Raw genomic sequence first — 20,690 nt, forward strand, 5'->3', positions numbered from 1 at the left:
AGATTTTTCGTAAAAAAAAAAACATTTTTTAAAAAGCTTTTTTTTTTTTTTTTTTTTTACACAGAAAACACATCTAACTCACCCTAAATCAGTGATGATGTATAAATATGGAATAATACAGGTAAAATATACAGCATACATGTAACAGGCCACGATATTTACATACAGTCGTCCCTCGCTACATCGCAGTCTGAACATCGCTTCCTCACTCTATTGTGGATTTTCAAAAATTAATTAATGAATAATTGCTGTTTCGTGGTTGACTATGGCCTATTAGTAACAAATATTAAAAGACAAGTCATATGTAGTATTCTGGTTACTAGGCGTCAGTAATGTTACACTGATGAGACATTACCTTACATTACATTACCTTAACTTGCACCTCATACTCAGCCCTGAATACAGAGTCCAGCATGACATATAGCGAAAAAAAGTTATCTTCACATTCCATGTGGAAGTGGTACGTTTTTGGCTTCTTACTTTGTCCTTCTTCCCCACTCAGTTGGAAACCCTTTCTTACATTTAAAATAAATAAATTGGAGGCTAACTAGTTAGCTCGGTAGCTTGCTATGCTTAAAGTAGCAGCCGTTTTATATCTCAAAAGAGATCTTGCAGCCTGTGCGTTAGAGGGCAATGTGGTGTAAACAAACCTAGTAGTAGTATACTGTATGTACCTGTATGTCGGATGCATGTCAGCCTGGCTGTCTTGTATATCAATCGAGTGGCAAACATTATAGTGAGGCCTGATGATAGGCTGATGTCAATGTATTTTTTAATACCATGGGATCAACCCATGTTACGTTTGAGATACTACAACAACAAGGAACGTTCCCAATGCTAAAGTGCGAGTTATTGTGTTATATTATCATTTATCATGTCTATTACACTAAGTAAAACAAGTACAAAGGTGACTATGGGGTGTTATTTTATGTCTATAGGGCTCTAATTATGGTAAAAAGCATTTTTAGAAGGTGATAAACAGGTTTAAAATGCTGTAACTACAAAAATATTTGATTTCTTAATATTGAAATTCACTTATCTGTATGGACCAGGCACTGCTTCCCCTTCCTGAGGCATCGGACAGTTTGCCAGAACCCCTTTGAGGCTGACTGAAAGTCATGCTCCATGGCCTCACCAAACTCCTCCCACACCCGGGTTTTTGCCTCGACCACCGCCAAAGCCGCATGCTGCTTGGCCTGCTGTTACCTGTCAGCTGCTTCAGGGGTCCACAAGCCATCCATGCTCAGTAGGACTCCTCCTTCAGCTTGACAGCAGCCCTGACCTCTGGTGTCCACCATCGGGTTCGGGGCTTCCCGCTACGACTGGCACCAACCACCTTGCGGCCGCAGCTCCAAACGGTTGCCTCAGCAATGGAGGCGCGGAATACGGCCCATTCAGATTCAATATCCTCGTCCTCCCCCGGAATGTAGGTGAAGGTCTGCCAGAAGTGAGAGTTGAAGACTCAACGAACGGGAGACTCTGACAGACCTTTCCAGCACACCCTCACTACACGTTTAGGTCTCCCAGATCTGTCCGGCATCCTCCCTTGCCATCAAATCCAACTCAACACCAGGTGGTGATCAGGTGACAGCTCAGTGCCTCTCTTCACCTGCATGTCCAGAACATGCGGACGCAGGTGTGATGATATGACTACATAGTTGATCGTAGAGTGCGCATGGTGGTCGTTATGGACAAACTGTGGTTCGCAAAGAACTGTTTTTATTCATAGGATCTTCTGAACCACTCCTGGTCTGGCTCGTCACCTAGGACCTGTTTGCTTGGGAGACCCTACCAGGGGCATAAAGCCCCAGAGAACATACAGTAGGATCACTCGGGCACTGAAACCCCTCCATCATGATAAGGTGGTGATTCACGGAGGTGTCCATTATACAAATAAATTCTTTAAAAATCATCCAATGTGATTTTCTGGATTTTTTCCCACATTCTGTCTGTCACAGTTGCTGTGTAGCTATGATGAAAATTACAGACCTTTGTCATCTTTTTAAGTGGGAAAAACTTGCACAATCGCTGGGCGTCGGAATACTTTTTGGCCGCATTGTCCCACTAGTCTCTATATGACAGTTCTCTGGTGTTTTTAGGAATCTGCAGTACGAGTCTTAGTCGCTCCCAAGTTTAAACTGAATTTGCAGGGTTGCCTGATGTCCTTCCAAGGCTGGATTTGGCCCACAGGAAGTCAGCCGAATAGCCCTGGTCTTCCCTCAATGTGCCTGATCATTATCTACTCACTGGAACTGTATTAAACTGGACTGAAGTAAACCCTTGGCGGAAACACGGTGTTGAAAGTAGTCTTGAAGTAGTTTAAGATCAGCCAGTCGATTTATTTGGGTTTTGCACAGCACACTTTTATTTGATGTACAGGTTGTTCACATACAGACTTCCCTTTTTTGAACAGCACATTGTCTATGTGCCACTGGTGCACAAAGTAAACAGCCCAGCTCATGTTTCACATCCACACAGTGTATAAAGTACTGCTGCAGATATGTTTTGTCCCGATGATCCACATAACTGGCCATTCAGGTAGAGCCTATCTAACCTAGTCTAACTTGCACATGCATGCACGACTCTCAATGACATGTACACTACATTGATCGTGATCACTCCTTTCTTTCACTGACAACTGACATACTTTACATTAAATTACCATTTGATTTTTAGCACCAAGCAATTCTTGCACACAGCTTGACTCCAGCTAGGACCAGCCTTAAAGGAAAACTGCACTTTTTAATATTACCTTTGTTAATATGCAGGTCACATTATGTAAATGGGGCATTGTTGGCGGTTTTTTAATTTTTTTTCAGGAGCTTTACAGGCAGAATAGTCCCATTACATGCATTCTTAGCTGCGTCTTTTTTTTTTTAGCTGTTTTTATATCCTTAGAAAGCACAGAAAAGAGAAATACGTGTTCATGTCTTACATAAGGATTGTGGATGATGGGCAAAATAAAAAAAAAAGTCCAGTTTTCCTTTAAGCACTTACAGTATCAATCAATGGGAATGAAGCTATTGCAGTAATATTGCTGAGGGGACATGAAAGTCCAAAACTTGTGAAGACATATTTCAATATTTTTTCATGTAGTCATCCTGCTGGTGTATAGATACTGTACATCAGGGAATGCACTGGGAAACATCATAAGTGATGTTTCCTGATATCATTGGGTGTTTCGGCTCTCACAACATCAGACACCGACACAGCCAGAGCTGATCAGACTTGAACTTGTGTCCCAGCAGCATTGGCCCACTTCTTGCATTCCTCTGGAAGCTATCTTTGCAGCTTCTGTGGTAGATTAGATTACTTGTCTTGCAGCTCCTTTGATGCCATGCAGGGTGCAGGTCTTACAAAGAAAGCGGGTCGCAAAGCCTCAACATTCCTCAGTGAGCTCATGGTGCTTAAGCCGCTTGGCCTCCTCCTTGTGGTTGTTCGTTAATTCCAGGAAGAGAACCCCGCACCACGTCTGGTGTCAAGGGGGTCGATGTTACGTGCTCAGGGAACTTGAACTGGTGTTGCAAACAAATGGATTAGTCTGAACGTTCCAGACGTGTTATTTCCAACACAGATGTCAGGGCTGACGCATGCACCTAACACTGTGCAAATCATCAACTTGACTCAAAAGTTATTAAGTGCCTTTCATAAATAAACAATAAAATAACAGGAATACAATTGGTTAACTAATTCATAACCCAGAGGCCAAAAATAACCCAGAGGCTTTGATTAAATAAAACAAATAATAATAACAATACGTAACGTCGCTGCATTTGTTTGACTTTCACTGTAGCTGTCACAAAAGATTTACAGATTTATTTTAAATGGAGTAGGAGTAGACCCGCACCTTTAAATGTCCACATCTACTCTAAAAACATTCAAAGTTGTGTGCTTTTTCGACACGAACAGAGTCTCTGAAGGCTTCCACATGTTTTCCACACACAAGAGAATCTTTCACTCTTGAATCATTGCGTACAAGAATGTACGCTGAGTTTGTATCTTGGCCAGTCCTCAAACATTCCAATGTTTTAATGTTGCACTTAGAGATTGAGAATGATCACTTTGAACCAAGTGGACTCATTCTGATCTTTTTATTTCCATGCCTTCATCAAGCAATGAGGGATAGAAAGTCTCTTCATCGCTGGCTGCAGTTATGAGGAAGAGGAGAAGACATGTGTGACAATCCATTAACACTGACTCTTCTTGCTATCTGCAGTTGCCCAGATCCAGATCCACCCTGCAATGGTTGGCTCACACTCACATGGGCGGTGCTGAAGGATGTTATACGACCACTTCCCGCAATCTGGAGGTTGACTGTTGTGGCATAGCTGGTCTTCTGGTTGGACACTTTGGTAAGAGATGACGCCAGTGACGGTACAGATGCTTCTACATTGCCTACATGGACTTGAGAAGGTGCATTGAGTTGGGACTGGTTGTGAGCAGCTGAGGGTGAGGAAAGGGCCACACAGGGTGAGGAGTAGAGGTTTTGTTCTTGCGGAGGTCCGCCAACATAGGCACAAATTAGCTGACTCCGACAGTTCCCCTCTTCCAGCTCCGGATCGCCCCAATCTGCTTGACTGACAGCCAGAGAGGAGTTTAGGGACTGGGAAAGTGAGATTTGAGGAGAAGGAGTGCAGGAACCACTTGCATAGAGGCCGTCACTTCCATTATACGTCTTACAAAGCATTTGTCCATCCAGCCAAGGTTCACTGGGGAAAGGCACACTAAAGCTGCCCCTCCCTGGACTAAATCTTCTGGGGGAGGCTGGAGACTGAAGTCCTCCTCGAGGGTTCAGGCCAGATGGTGAACTTCCATAGGAGGACCCTGCACTCCTTGGACTGGTTGGACTAGACCCCTGCTGCTCAAAAGAATCTTGATAATTAGCAGTACAGCCAAAAGACCTTTGACTGCTCTCAGCCCAGGAGTAACGCAATCCATCAGGTCTACTCTGAGCTGGGCTAGGGGGTCTATCTGACAGGTTGGAAAGAGACCTTCGTAGAGTATGAGACTTTTTTGAGGATCCATAAACCCAGAGGGCAGAAGGAGATGCAGCTCTTGTTAAACCGTGCAGAGAGGCGGAAGGAGGAGGGGAAGTGGGTGTGGAGGCATTTGGAAGGCTTGGTTGGCCTGGACAAGAAAAAGGCAGAGAAGGAGAGGTGACTCGTGGATTTCTGGGTTGGGGCACTGCCACATCACAAGTCCAAACTGACACGCCGATAGGTGGCGGGGAGAGGATTTGAGGGCTGAAATGTGAGGAAGACTGACTTGCGGAGGAGATTTTAGGAATCTCCAAAGTTAGACCTAATGGATTATGGTAACTTGCACCTCCCATCCGTGAGCCTCTGGGGTGGGGAGGCTTGTTTGCCATGGGTGAGGAGTAGTGGTGCTGAGGTGGTGGTGAGCAGAGCCCATTAATGGAAGCAGGGCTCACACATGGGGATGGAGATTGGACTCTTGAGTTTGGCTCGGATGCAGAAAAAGGCCGGGCTACACGGTTGTGTGACCCAAACGACAAACGATCATTGGTTTGTTGCGTGGTGGTGGTACTGGTGCTTCCATTACCTAACTGCATCCTCTGTGGACTGGCTGACCAAGGCCCGCTGCTAACATCATAATTACCACTTGTATTGTTGAAGTGTGTTGTGGTCAAAGGAGGCAAGTTAGTATTATTGCTGTTGTTGACATTCTGTGAGGAGTCCAATTGGTGATAGCGGGACTGATGAAATGGAGCACAGGTGGTTGACAAAGGTGGATGATGACTCTGCCTCATATGTGAAGAAGAAGAAGAAGAGCTTTGAAAAAGAGAGTGAAGAGTTGATGATGGAGAAGAACAGGTGGAGCGGAGAGAAGATGGAAGATACCGTGGATATTGATTCCCATCCGTTGTGCACCCCAAATAGGAATGGGCTGGCGTGGTGGAACCTTCCTGGTTTGAAGGGAGCCGAGGTGATGGAGAGCACCGCCGTCGGTGAGAAGATGGTAGGGATGGTGAGGAGGAGGGATTTAATGTGTTTGAGGTTTGGACTTGTCTGACATTGTTCTTTTTTGCCAAATTTTGACTGATGGACTGGCTTATACAGGAGGCAGCTAAAGACCTTGTGAATGTGGAGGATGATGGAACGGGAGAGGAACAAGTTGGAGAGCGGAGGGAGTAAGAAATTGTAGGGGAGGAAGAAGGTCCTGCTTCTATGGATGAAGACTTTCCACTGAAAGCAGAGGAGGCAGAAGGAACTTGCTTGGAGAAGCTCCTTCCAGTTAATGGAGGCGAAGAGAAACAAGCGGGAGTTTGTGAAACAGTGTCCGCTGAAATAAAGCCCTTGTTAGACAGGGGGGTGGGAGAAGATAATGGAAGAGCCCTAGGTGTGAGGTTTGGTGCAGTGGGAGAAGGAGATGTGAATTTGAAACTTGGTCTAAAGGCAGGGGAGGATCTTCTGACATCTGTGTCCTGGTCAGGCGTGGCTTTGGGTGGTGATGTCCCCGCCAGACAGCACACATCCAACAATGCTTGAGAAGGAGCGCAGCATCCTGTGGTAGGGCTTAAGATGGGCGATCCTGGACCCTGGTGGTCTGGTTTCCAGGAACAGACTGAGAAGGGCACTTCAGGTTGTGTTTGGGAAGGTTTTGATTCCAGTGATGGCACTGGACTTGGTCCCTCTCTCTGATGTCTCAGGAATGCTGGTCCAGTAACTTTAAGCTCTTGCGAAGATTTCCCTGTTTGTGATGAATACGTCTTTAAATCACATTGGATTGTATTCATCCCTGGGAGATGTTGTTTGCTCGGGGGTCCAGGGACTGCAAGAACTCCAGTTCCTCCTTCCAGCATGTTACTTCCAGATTCTTTCTGGGGCTCCTCTGGAGGCTGTTTGGATTTTGGTGAAACCAAAGTGTGGCATTGTGATGGTGTCAGACTGTGTGTTGATGATAACATCAACACAACCTCTGCCGGGCTTGGCTCTCCATCCCTGCGTCCAGTGCAGACGAAGTATTCGGACCCTGTGTGAACACTGTGTATATCTTGGCTTGGTTGTGTTGTACTCTCACTATGCTTTGGAGGAATCTGGAATTCTGGAACATGTTTGTCTTTCTCAGCTGGCAAATCTTGTTTATACTTGTACTGACCAGCTCCATCTTTGGAAATATTCCCATGCGATATGTGAGCAGACAGACTGGAGTGGTCATGAACAATGCTGTTTACAGATGTAGAGTCTTCTGTGTAAACATTGATTCTTTCACTCGACTCTGACCTACAGAAACCAGGAAAACAGACCATTAGGACACAAAGCAGACATGAAATTAAGACACAATGGATTAGATGAAACGTAAGAAGGAATATAACTAAATGTATTTACGAGGGGTGGTCCAAACCGATACTCAGTATCAGTGTCAGTTAGACGCTGATCACATTTACTTCATCAGATATCAGAGAAAAAAAATCTAATCCCGCCAATCTGATCCCAAACTATCACATAAATGCTCAATTTAACATTGCACAAAATGCCCTAAACAGAGACGCAGCGGCTGCAACACACCATATCACGCCCCACCGTTGTCATGTCAGTTGTGTGGAGTTATTTTACATTCAAAGAACAGAAAAGTGGATGAGTGAAATTTGCGCGACACAAGTGTGTCAAGGGGCGGCAGAAACGCTTCATCTTTCACCACAAACATTTTTCAGACTTGTGGTGTAACTATGTTAGTTAGCAAACAGCTACAGATTATATCGTTCCTGTTTCCACGTCTTAGCATGCTAATAGGCTGCTAACAAGGACATTATGTGATAAAAATACATCAAGACACCGTTGGAGTCACACAGTGTAAGAATAACGCAACAAAACGCACAGCATACTGTAAACTAACTAGAAAATGTACAAGTACACACACAAAGGCACATTTTGGTGTAAATTTTCAATGTTAACCGAAAAACACGCGAACCGGTGCGTACACTAACCGACATTCCACTGTAGTTTAATTGCTTCCATTAAAGTTGCTGTGCTGAACGCTCCTATCACAATAGCTACACCTTGCCATTGGTTATTTCACCGCACCCCTTTTTCGCTCGAGCAAAGACTTTGCTGTTCCACTTCCTTTATTCACATTAACATGTGCTGTTGTCGCGCTCGTCTACTCGAGCGCAGTGTCTCTTCTGGTCAGTGTGGTCACGTGACAAAAATTAATAACTCTAAAAGATGTGGAAACAACACATGCTTTTTTCACTCACTAGTATTAATACTTTGAGACTAATCCATACTCATTCGATACTCATGTGAGTATGGATATATCTTCTATAAATATTATTCACTTTGATTTGGATTATTTTTAAAGATGTTGTGTGTCAAAAATGCTATTAAAAGCTGTGTGCGTTTTAAGTTTAAATAAAAAGCAACATCAGCAGTATTGCATCACGAGTCATTCTATGGGCAATTTAATTTATTCCTCCAGGTGAGCAGAATATTTATTGCACAGTTTGAACAATTGTGTTTTTCCATGCCTATCTTAAGCAAAGTACATGCATACTTATCTATTATCATACATAACAACAAAGGAGAAAAGAAGGTTGGTATCAGTATTGGATTGGATTGGTATCAGCTGATACACAATGTTGCAGTGTACCGTACATGAAAAAGTGGTGTCAGGCCATCCCTACTATTTTTAATAAATGCATCTAAAGCAGCAAGTGTCTACCTGTGGGTGTTACTGGCAGCCTGGTTGACACTGGATGAAGAAGTGGGTGACGCTGCGTCTGGTGTGATGGGGACCTGAGGAGGTCTATGGTCCATACGATTGTCTTGGTCTCTGTTCAGAGCTGAGATGAAGTCCCTGGGCCTGGAGAGGCTGAATCCGTTTGTTGTGATTTGCTGGTCTTTGACTAACACAAGCGGGTCACTGGGCACCGCCATCTCCTGGACGTCTACAAGAAAACGTTGATGAACAAATGTCAGTCCAGCATCACACCTAACAAGAAAGCACTGACAAAGTGATGCTCTAATAGAAGATAACACTCAAAGTCTTAATGTCAAACTACTAGATTTGAAAGTCAAACGTTGTAATGTTTAAAAAACATTATTTACCATTTCTTTTGCTCTCTCCTTGTGTGGTAATCTTCTCCTCCAAGCTCCTTTCGTCCTCGAGGGTCACCATATGGTTCTGCTTCTCGCTGTTAGCCTTGGTATGGGTCTGTCCTTTGGTAAGGACTTGTGACATGTTCCCTGTCTGATGATGTGATGAAGATGTCTGATCTGTGATGGTGCTGCTATTGACTTTGGTCTTGGAGAGTCTTTGGGCTTCGTTTTTGATGTCCGATTTGGTTTTTGGCTCAGCATCAGTCGTTCTCGGACTTCGTTTGTCATATTTTAGCTGTTTGTTCATTTGTGTTCCACATTTATTGTGAAAATCCCAATGAGCTTGGCTTGTGGTCTGAGTTGAAACACCACATAGTCCAGTCAGATCTCCGACTTTGTTGCGAACAAAAACGGTCCGTTTTTGATGCAATGGCACCTTCATGGTGCTGGCTTTTGCACTGTACATGCGTGCCAGTGTTTGGACTTTGCTGAGGATACGCTCAGAGTTCTCCATCAGCGAGGGGTCTGCCACAGGGTTAGCCTCAAATAAACCAATTCCTGTGATGTCTGATAGCATGCCCTCAAACAAGGCCCGGTTAGTTGTGACAATCCTGGACTGCCGGGAACCTCGTCCAAGTTTAATTTGACTGGGAAGTTCTTCAAGGTTTCTACTGGTCTTGGTTCTAGTCCACGTGAATTCAGATTTCTGACATGGTGGGGTCTCTGAAAGAGGTCTAGAGGATTTTTTCAGATTTCCATTTGGTTCTTCTGGTTCTTTTTTGTTATATCCAGACTCATTCACCACATCTTGCTCTGAAGAAGCACTTGGACTTATTCCATTTCTCTCTGTGCTCCGGCATCCATCTTCTTGTTGTGGGTTTTCACCTTTACTGTTCTCTGCTGCTTCATTCCGTTCTCCATCTGACTGCTCTTTGCAGGCTGTTCCATTTTCCACCTCAATCTCTTTGTCAACTTCAGTGGGCCTGATGATGGTGGATTCATTTGGAGTCTCACTGTCTTCCACCTGGATGGAGGTTGGTGACTCGTCAGTGAGACTTTTGTGTTTGGCTTCCAAATGCAGGAGCTTTATGGGTTTATCTACGTGTTCCTCGTGATCCTCAGTATTTTCTGGAAGTTGGAGAGAGGTACAGGGATTTATCTCATGATCAGTCTCTGTTTGGGTTGGTTCAATTGTCTGTTTCTTGTCCCTGTTTTGGTGACCACTCAAATCAAAATGGGACACAGATTTTTTCACCAGCCCCATGGGGATCTGCGAGAAACTGTTCTTCCTGAAAGACGTCTCATCTTGTCCCTCTCCAGCGTCTTCACCTGATTCCTCCTCCTCCAGCTCAGCAGCTGCCTCGTAGTAGCTCCTGATTTTTTCAATGATCCTCTTGTCACGTCCAGAAAGAGCAGAGCCTCTATTTGCTTTACGACTTTTGGTGGGCTGATGATAGTCTTCCTGATTTGAGAGGCAGTTGATGGCCTCCTCCTGCTGGAAGTGACTACTCGCCTCGCCGTCCTCCACAATTGAGATGGAAGGATGAAGCTGCGTTGGGGAAGAAGGTGTTGGTGTGGAGACTGTGTTCTTTTTTTGGGCTTCTTCTGTCATTGTCCTAAGATCTATCTCTCTTTCCACCTCTTCCTCCGGATCCACTCCCTGTTCCTCTTCTTCATGAACCGTGGTAGCACTTTCACTTTCGAGTTCATTTTCAGAGCCAGCAGTCTGCTTTCCGACACTTGTGTCATCTTCCTCCTGGGGTTGCAATGTGAGCGTCTGCTCTGGGCTGGAGGCCACTGGAGGCAGCGGGCAGGTGAAGTTCCTTTCCTGAAGTTCCTCAGCAGCCTGGTCCAGGCCCTGATCCTAAATAGAAAAGAACGAATCGTAACTGAGTGTTTGATTTCCTTCACCCTGTTAAACGAAGTTGTGCTCATGTAACAAGTGCTAGCTGGTGCATCAGTGCAAAAGTACGTTGGTAAAGACCTCACTTCCTGACGCCTTAAGCGTCACGCTGGACGTCGAGTTGACAGCTCAGTCTTTTAGCTCAATACCTCGCACTCTGACTCATTGTGCGGACCCTGGTTTGAGCCAAGGCGGAACACTAGGCTGGCTGGACAAGGCAGGTTACATTGGTGCCGTGACCCGGACCCAGACGGGTTACACTCACCGCCATAACCAGTCCCTCCCTCGCTCTGGTCTGGTTGATGAACTCCAGAATCTCCTCTGTGATGGACAAAGTAGGAGGAGCGCATAGGGCGGATAACTCCTCTTCGTCATCTTCCTCCTTAGCAAACTGAGCATTAAGGAAAAAAAAATAATTTTACGTGACACACGGCTTCATTTACTCTGTTATTTCTAAGCTATATGTTACTTTCTCCTCCTCTTCCTGCTTGTGGTGCTGCTCGGCCCGCTCAGACTCCACCTCGATGACGGAGGATGCCAGTGTACTGCTGCTTCCTGCCGAGCCCAAACTGTCGGCCCGGTTCAGCTCACCCTCGCTGTCCGCCTGCTGCCAACACATCACTGATGTTTAGTCTGGCTGGATGCCGCTGCTCAAGTTGTACTATTAAAAGGAAGTACTACGTTCTTACCTTCAAGGCTGGAAGGAGGCACCGCGTGAAGATGAAGAGTTGGTGGAGAAAGGAGAAAAATGTTAAGCGACACCACGGTCATGTGACCTAAGATAAACGTCTGTGTAGGCTCTCAGTCGTACAGGAGTTGTCCATCGAGGAAAAGGCTTCTTGAGACGTCATCTGTACTTCTGTGAAGAAGGTGTCGGACGTTTCGCTCCTCATCCGAAGAGCTTCGTCAGCGAACTAATAAGTGCTGGTAGCTTAGGCCTTAAATACAGTAAGAGTGGGCGGAATTGGTGTGCCAACACCCTCCTCCTATTGGTTCGTTACACTAAGCCTGGGCGGAGTAGTGGTATAATCCTATCCTGTTATTAGCACCTCCGATAAAAGGGAAGTGTCGCTCCCTGAATTGGGTATGAACGACTCTGATACTGGCTTGTTAGCATCTATTGTTCTGGCTCGGCCCTGCCTTCACCTCATTTGCAAGACTAAGAGCTGTGGGTTTTGGTCTCAGTAACCTGCTGAACACAGGGTCCAAATTAAACCTCAAACCACCATTCCGATTCAATGATGGGTTCTGTTGTTTGACAAAAATAGCTTCCTTTACTCCTCTTTCAAACCATCTGTTTTCTTTGGCCAAAATCTTTACATCGCTGTCCTCAAAAGAGTGATTGGTAGCTTTCAGGTGTAGATGTACTGCTGATTGAGGACCACTAGCATTGTCCCTGCGATGTTGATAAAGCCTTTTTTGGAGCATTTGCTTAGTTTCCCCAATGTAGTGCTCTTTGCATTGCTCATCTTTACAGTGGATGGAATAGACCACATTGCTCTGTTTCTGGTTTGGAGCCTTGTCTTTAGGATGCACTAATTAGGATGCGACACTTCCCTTTTATCGGAGGTGCTAATAACAGGATAGGATTATACCACTACTCCGCCCAGGCTTAGTGTAAGGAACCAATAGGAGGAGGGTGTTGGCACACCAATTCCGCCCACTCTTACTGTATTTAAGGCCTAAGCTACCAGCACTTATTAGTTCGCTGACGAAGCTCTTCGGATGAGGAGCGAAACGTCCGACACCTTCTTCACAGAAGTACAGATGACGTCTCAAGAAGCCTTTTCCTCGACCTAAGATAAAGCTGGTCGGCCAATCGGAGGGACCTAAAACCTTTAAGAAGGATCTGAACTAATAAAATACACACTTTGCCTAAGGCATGGGGTGCCCAAATGTTTTCCACTGAGGGACGTATGGGGGCCAGTTTGATATTTAACATTTTGAATATATGCTAAGAAGTTTGATGTATTTAAACAAAAAGCAGACTCCATCTGAAGCTTTGTGTTATAGGTGACAAAGTGTATTATTAATATGAACTTCTACCTACAACACATTATTTTTAACAAATATTTCAACTTTATTCTCATGAATTTTTTTTCTTGTAATATTATGACTTTATCCCAAAATATTTTGACTTTATGCTCGTTATATTACAATTTCCTAACCTAATTGCACATTTACTCTGTTTTGTTTGTTGTCATGATTGTCATGATCGACTTTTGAAAAAAATAACATCTCTTTTGTTTTTAATATTTCAACTTTATGCTTCTAAAATATTTTGTTTCATCATAATATTACGACTTTATTCTTGTAAAACATTTTTTCTCGTAAGATTACCACTTCTATCTCTTATTACAGTCCCCATGCATTCTGCATTACAGAATCACGGGTGGCTACGATTGGCTGGCGCCCAAAGTCAGCTGGGATAGGCTTCAGCATACCACGTGACCCTAATGAGGATAAGCATCATAGAAAATGGATGGATGGAAGAATCACGGATGGAATCAGCCAATAAAAACGGAATCTACTGCTAAATGCGGAATCTTGCGGAAATTGACATAATGCAAATGAAATGCTGTCATCGTGAGGAGGAGGAACGTTTGACTGGGGAAGCATTTCTGGGGGACCGCTCAATCGTGGTGGAATCTCATTACAAAAACCAGCCTGGCCCCTCCCAAACTAAAAATGCCAAAACGGCGACCTGAAACACCAGCAAAAGTTGGCCAAAAAATTTCAAAACTCATCATGAATGGAAGTTAGTGAGGTTAGCTTACTTTAGCAGAGCATGCTAGTGCATCTGCGTGCGAGTCAGGCTGCATGGGTGTGTTTACACCGTGTTGTGTTTTACCGCCTGTTAATGCAAACAAGCGTTTTAGGATGCCCGCTGATGTCGTGCAAGTTCTGAGTGAAACAAGAATGAAAGGCACGTTTATTTTGCTACCAGCTTGTCTTAACCGTCAACAGACATTCTCAACACACACTTCTGGCCTTTAAAATAAGAGCGCTGTTTAACACATACTGTTTAATTGTGTAAACAAAATAAGGGTGTCATAAAAATACCTTAATAACGCAATTGGAATTGTATTGGTGACAAGCACGGGCATTACAGTTCAAGAGGAGTTTGTAGTAATGTGTGCAGAACTGACATCCCATTAGAAAATTCACTCGTGCGTTAGCCCGAGACGGGTCTCATGAATGATAAGTGAATCATCATTTTCTTCTTTTTAGAAGCTAAAACTGCTGGTAAGCACTTGGTAGATTGACTGATTGACAGGATTTGCTCACCGTGTGGATGAAAAGCTGCTTCGATGTCCTTGGCTGGAGCTGCAAGACAAACAGAGAAAGCGGTTTGTCTCTTAAAGTCTACTCTTCGTTTATCTTTTCTAAAGTCTACCTGACTGCCTCCTGGTGCGTCTGTAAGGCAGATTTCCCTCCAGCAGCAGCGGCAGACCCTTCCTGCTTTTTTCAGGTGTGTATGTTAGCAGTTCTGGTGGTTCTGGAAGGTTGGGGGGACAGACAATCATACGTTTCAGACTTTCTGATTGGGATCAAAGTGTCGAAACCCAGAAGCTCCTTCAGAAGAAACGTGATGTGTGTAATGAAGTCTGACCTGACTGCCGTCTGCCGCGGTGATAGGCGTGGATGTCGTCCAGTTGTGGAGAAGCTGAAGACTTCTTCAGATGGTCCTGGCCCAGGTGTGGGGCTGAAAGGGAGCAAAGAAGTAGTGTTAGGAAGTGACTTTTCTTTTGACTAATTCTACAAGAAAACTACATGGTTCATGTGCGTGAGAATTTTTTTTTCATATTTACAAACATGTAATAGTCCCACTTATTTATTCATGTAGCTATTGTGAGCAGTGACAGGGGAGGCATCATGAAATTGACAAAAACGAATCCCGATAACATAAAATAATAAATATTATTGGTCCATTGAACTGTTGAAAATGTATATTCTGTATACAGTCCTCCCTCGCTATGTTGCAGTTTGGATATCGCTAATAATAAAAAATTATACAATTATTATTAAAAAATAATAATAGTAATTCATTATCGCTGTTTCGTGGTTTACTATAGCCTATTATTAGTCAAAAAATACTGAAAGACAAGTTATATGTAGTATTGTGGTCACTAGGCATCAGTAATGTTATGAGACATGACTTTAATTTACATTACCTATCACACTGCATGAAGACTGGCTACCAGGGATGAGCCGGATACTCGTTTTAGACGAGTGCTCTAGGAAACTATTAAGATATTGCATTTATAAATAAGGAATCCAACTTTGCGGAATTTCACTTAAGTCAGGTCTGGAACCAATTGATCGAATTGACTGACTAAACGAGGAATCGCTGGCACAGCTCGATGAACAAAGAGACATTGCTTGTAGTAAATAACTAATCATGTTTGTGCTCATTAAGAGAAGTGGTTGTCAATCACTGATGTATTCATTTTCTGCTGCATAGTGTTTTTATTTTAACGTCAAGTAGCACTAGAATGTCTGAAAAAGAATCACATCATAAACAAGTGTGTTTTTCTGAGCGTTCACTCACACTGATAGAAGTTGTCTCCGAGAACCTGTCTGGCCTGAAGAACATGAACGTTAATTAACATAAATCAAGCAGAAACAACACAACATGAGGTCACAATGACGCCGTTTCAAAACAATGCAACCTATTAACGTGGAGACACACAGTGAGGTGTGTCGTCCACACCAGCAGGGGGCAGCAAAGGCCAACAGAAAACTGATTCTGCAACTACAGTATTTCATGTTTCTTGTTACCTTGTGTGGGAGAGAAGCGGGATGGTTTTCAACGATGAGTTTCTTTAGGTAGTGTACCCACAGCCTCTTCTCCTCCATGTTTTTAGTCTGCAGTTGCCAAGCAGCCATGAACACAAAGAACACAACTATTAAGTGCAATCGCACAACACGGCCTTTCTTCTTTCGCTAACGCTAGAAGGAATCTCCCAGAAGTCACCTGGACCACGTGCTGCTGTTTGGGGATCATCTGGTCGGACACTCGGAAACACAGCGGCTCCTTCAGCGTGTCGACGAGGAGGAGATTACAACACTGCAGTGCAGGAAGACAACCAAGATGGGAATGGTTCTCCATATCGATCAATTAGACGTTCCTGGGACTTACAAAGATGTGCGTGCTGTACACAAACTGCTCCACGCGCTTTTTGGCAATCAGCAACATCTTGTCAAACAGGAAGAATGCTCGCTCCTTCTTTACTCTGTGCACCTTAAAGGAACCTTCCAGAACCAGCTCACCAAAGCCGCTCAGGTCTGGACCGCTCCAATTCACCAAGAGGGACTCGATTTCCTGTAAGGACGGCGGCAATTAACGGTCACAATGGCTGGGTCTCAAATGAAATACTTCTGTCAGTACAATTCAATATGTATACTATTATATCACATATAATATAATGTAGAATATATCGTATGTATCTCCGTCTATTTGCGGATTTCTTTTCTTTGCTTTAATTTGTAGATACTTTGACATTTTTTAAGGTAACATAGAGTGTTATAAATTGTAAATAGAGCGTGGTTTGATCGAGTCACTCAACAAGTTGAAACACTCAACATTTTCCAGTGGGAAGATGCTTTGACAAGACGTGATGTTGTGTAACTGCACATTTTGTAAGTCTAATACTGTACACTGTATGTCTGTAATTGTTTGTTAATGTGTAAAACGGAATTGTAAATATATTTAACAACTGTGAGGGGAATATTATAGGGTTTTGGCATTTTTAGGGCTTTTTATTGCTGGCACCTTGCAACTTTCTTTGGCCCCATGGCAGAGACAGTACAGTCTCCTACAGTGTGAACAAAATTTCAGCAAACATTTTTGACGAAATCGACTGATACGAAAACTGAGGTTTGACTGTACTTAGTTCCTAAAGGTGCACATTTTGACAGTGTTGTGCCGTCCCTGCCGATTTCATTCAATTAATTTTTTTATGGTAACTTAAGCAGAAAGTAGTTTTAATTGCGCTATCTGCAGGTGTTGCCCCTATGAATCCAGCAGAGGGTGCTGTCTCACAAGTCAATTCACTCAACATTTTCCAGCAGGTGTACAGCGCAGGTGTGAAGCGCGAAGACCGAAAAAAACACATAAATGTAAGTAATTACGCATAATTATTAACTTTCACAGTAACGTCGCCCATGGTTTATTACAGTATATATTCGATCATTTGCTACTCCACGTAAATATCCGCCATGTTTTTCGAGAGTAATAACTAGCCGGCTAACGCCGATATCTGACTTCACTGCAATCTACCGCATTTATTGTGCACTGCACTCTGCTGTGTTTCTCAGCATGAACACACGTATGCACTCAAAACACTAAGTTTAAGTACGGACGTGCGTACTCTACTTGTTCACCTCTACCTGCAGCTACAACTGAAGACGAGAATTTTCTTGTAACCAGCTGTGTGATGAGGATCAGAAGATGAAGACATTTCTATTTTGCATACGTTCGTACTAACACTTGTGCATCAGCTCGTTCACACTGAGAAGTACGGCAACTCAGAATAGTAAAAATGGACACTTAACACCCTCAATAGTTGCCATCTTGGCTGCGTAGCGGAAGGGGAGGGACTAACTTGAGTGGCTGCAATTGAAAATGAAAAAACATTGCGATCGTCATTGTGCGCAAGTGCAACAGTAATGGATTTGGGACGGCAATACAAAGCACGCAGTGTACACAGTATACATATTGAAGTGTACTGACAGAAATGTTCCATTTGACACACAGGAAAATGTGTCTGATGAAGCTGCTAAATAGCAACACTGCATGGCGGTCACGCTAACAGCACACCAGTGTGCTGGTAATGACGTGAACACCTGCAATAACGGAAAAGGTGGAATGCAGCAGTCAACACTTGGGGGTCACCTATTTGAACTCCAGTGCACGTCTGTGTTTTCCATGTATACTTGAATGTTAGCCTGTGCCGGTACCTGCAGGCGAATGGCGTGCTCCTGTTTCCTCTTCATGTCGTTGATGTACCAGGCCACCGCCGTCATGGTGATGATGGCGTCCTCCACCACCTCGTAGCCCGGATCGCTCTTGTCCAAGTGTTTGGAAAGTTCCTGGGATGAGAGGGAACGTGCATGTCCATAAATGTCCTTCAAGCTCAGTTGTCCGTTTTGGACAAAAATACTGGGACACATCCTGGAGGACTCTTGACAGCGAGAACAGCTTCCACTCTGCTGGGAAGACTTTCTACAATATTTTAGAGTGCATCTGTGAGACAATTTTTTTTAATTTGTGGTGTTCACAGGCAGTACGATGGCTGAGTGGTTAGCATGTTGCCCGCACAGTCAGGAGATCGGGAAGGGTTCGAATCTCCGCTTGGGAATCTCTGTGTGGAGTTTATATGTTCGCCCCGTGCATGTGCGTGGGTTTTCCCCGGGTACTCCGGTTTCCTCCCACATTCCAAAAACATGCATGTTAGGTTAATTGGAGACTCTAAATTGTCCATAGGTGTGAATGAGTGTTTGTCTACATGTGCCCTGCGATTGGCTGGTAACCAGTCCAGGGTGTACCCCCCTTACGCCCGAAGTCAGCTGGGATTGGCTCCAGCATACCCCCGCAACCCTAACTAGGATAAAGTGGCATAAAAAAGGGATGGATGGATGTTCTTTCACACCAGACCCATTTTAGAATGCTCTGGAAAGGCTTTGAAAGATGCGAGAAGACAGACGAAAACAATCAAACACAGCTGAGGATTATGGGAAAGTCCAACAAAGTTTGACACATGCCTGAGCAGTGTTTAATAACAACAACACAATGTCACACAACAAAGTCTTTTCTTCAGTTAGTCCTTCCTTGGATGAGAACCAGAGACAAATGTGTGTGTGAGTGTGTGTGCGTGTGTCTGTGTAGTTTGAGTCAGCCCACGGGTCAGCTTGACAAATACGCAACACATGTTGTTGCTGGTTGACACTGCAGGTTGTTGCTCTACCACACTGAGCCAGCAGAGCATCATGTTGTCCTCACTATTTCACATTCTGTTAGTATATATTCATCATTTGGAGTTATGTTCTCCTAAAAACACAATAACTGTTGCACATGACATAAACATTAAATAACCACACTGAAAATACAGCAGACTGTGTTGTGCATTAGGCCTAACATGAGGAAGTAGGTGGTATGTGATATATGAACGCTACTCACAAAAACCTTTTCCTTTCGAGTGGAGTTTCAGGATGAACCTTAAATGCACTGTACAGTAATCCCTCGCCACTTTGCGCTTCAAATTCCGTAGCTTCTCTCTATCATGGTTTTTCAAAAATTATACTAATTAATAAATCATGCTGTTTTGTGGTTGAATATGGCCTATTATTTGTCCAAAAATATGCATATTTAAACAAATTGTATATATATTTTTGCTTAAATTAAGCATTTATGAGCGTAAGAATGGCTAAATGAAGTAAAATACAAATACGAGGCATTCAAAGACGTGATGATATCTCGTATTCTACACTGGTCCTAGGTGTCAGTAATGTTACTGTAATGTTTGGTGAGACACACAAGCACCAGACTTGATCGCCGGAACAACAGGCTTTTATTCCAGGTTTGAATGATCTCACAACAGGCACAATAATCCCTAACACAAGATACTGTTGCGGCCGTAACCCACGCCAAGCTAAAACTCAACTCTGAACCCTTGATGTCACCTCCTGTCCGCCCACCCACTCTACTCCCCTAGCACTGGAACACATTTACAGCAACACAGACAAGAACAAGTCGTATTTATGTCTTAAATGGCATATATTCTGTTATTATGTCTGCTATATTGGGTAATATGAGTATAAAGGTGACTATAGCGGTGTTATTTCATGTCTAGAGGGCTCTAATAATGTTGAAATATATTTATGTGATGTATATGAATGCATGGTAAATATGCTGTATATGTAGTACAACCTAGTATAGTACAACCTAAATAGTGGGGTGTGAACCCCCCGGAGGCAAAGCTACAGTAGGTATTGGGTGGGGTGCAATTCTCTCTGATACGCAAAATAAACAAAACGCATTAAAACAAAAGCGCTAGCTCGATGGTAATTTACACTGGGAAAATCCCATATACTGTACATGCTAGCAATTAGCATTAGCGGTTTACATGGTGGTTTCCAACACCTCCAATATGACAACTAATTAGGCATTTAAATGTACATTCCACGTAAACTCAATAAGATACAGGAGTGGCACATTGAACTTCTCAGTGGCAGTAGCTACTTCCTGACTCTGGCAATAAAAAAATGTTCCCCCTGTGGGGTGAATGACAGAACATTAGCATTTATGTGCAGTGGAACATAATGTACTTGTATAAAAGTACTATACGAGGTGTAGTACATGTCGTGCCTTGGGGCAAAGACAGTGGTTTCATGTGATTTCTGGATTGGTTTAAAATGTGTAAATGGTTGGTCTGGTATGGTCAAAATTGTTAAAAAGCTATGGTTAAAAAGTTCAAGTGGGACATCTTCTCCAAAAAGAATCGTTTCAGTAAAGAGTGAGTGGTGTTGCCATTAGACAATCTTTGTCCTTTTTCCCACTCTGGAGAAGCGCAAGCTATCAACGGCAGAGATGAAGACTGAAAAAGCTCATAAACACGCTGTATTTGTGCTAAAACGTTTGAGCCTCGGGAAACTTACGCCTTTGTGAGTATCCATGTGCACAAAGCACTTAAATAGCGACCACAAACATTGTTGAATTATTACTT

The 20,690-nt window shown here is 43.6% G+C and overlaps 2 protein-coding genes across 4 annotated transcripts in view; both read right to left on the reverse strand.

Moving 5' to 3' along the window:
- Positions 1–2,350: 2,350 nt before the first annotated feature.
- On the reverse strand, positions 2,351–11,779 carry LOC129190812 (mucin-12-like). The gene is made up of 6 exons (XM_054793442.1): positions 11,652–11,779; positions 11,432–11,569; positions 11,228–11,353; positions 9,069–10,923; positions 8,683–8,908; positions 2,351–7,244 (listed from the first exon to the last, which is right to left on the reverse strand). The coding sequence occupies exons 3-6, from the start codon at positions 11,231–11,233 to the stop codon at positions 4,136–4,138; spliced, it is 5,196 nt and encodes a 1,731-aa protein (XP_054649417.1). The 5' UTR covers positions 11,234–11,353; positions 11,432–11,569; positions 11,652–11,779; the 3' UTR covers positions 2,351–4,135.
- Positions 11,780–12,741: 962 nt separating this feature from the next.
- plekhg2 (pleckstrin homology domain containing, family G (with RhoGef domain) member 2) overlaps positions 12,742–20,690 on the reverse strand; it is a 46,814-nt gene continuing 38,865 nt past the window's right edge. For all 3 annotated transcript variants that reach the window (XM_054793469.1, XM_054793468.1, XM_054793470.1), the window contains 8 exons: positions 17,926–18,057; positions 16,106–16,288; positions 15,941–16,033; positions 15,745–15,831; positions 15,515–15,548; positions 14,576–14,668; positions 14,360–14,461; positions 12,742–14,289 (listed from right to left, as the gene is read on the reverse strand). In XM_054793469.1, the coding sequence (XP_054649444.1) occupies positions 14,138–14,289; positions 14,360–14,461; positions 14,576–14,668; positions 15,515–15,548; positions 15,745–15,831; positions 15,941–16,033; positions 16,106–16,288; positions 17,926–18,057 (876 nt within the window). In that variant the 3' untranslated portion in view covers positions 12,742–14,137. The remainder of the gene's footprint in view (positions 14,290–14,359; positions 14,462–14,575; positions 14,669–15,514; positions 15,549–15,744; positions 15,832–15,940; positions 16,034–16,105; positions 16,289–17,925; positions 18,058–20,690) is intronic.

Source organism: Dunckerocampus dactyliophorus, chromosome 12 (assembly GCF_027744805.1).
Source record: "Dunckerocampus dactyliophorus isolate RoL2022-P2 chromosome 12, RoL_Ddac_1.1, whole genome shotgun sequence".
Taxonomy (NCBI): Eukaryota; Metazoa; Chordata; class Actinopteri; order Syngnathiformes; family Syngnathidae; genus Dunckerocampus; species Dunckerocampus dactyliophorus.

Bases quoted from the DNA above. Each gene is read 5' to 3' on its own strand.
- LOC129190812 (XM_054793442.1), bottom strand. The intron at 8,909-9,068 runs GTAAATAATGTT...GTTTTCTTGTAG, and splicing joins AGGAGAGAGCAAAAGAAATG to ACGTCCAGGAGATGGCGGTG. The intron at 7,245-8,682 runs GTAGACACTTGC...TGGTTTCTGTAG, and splicing joins GCTGCCAGTAACACCCACAG to GTCAGAGTCGAGTGAAAGAA.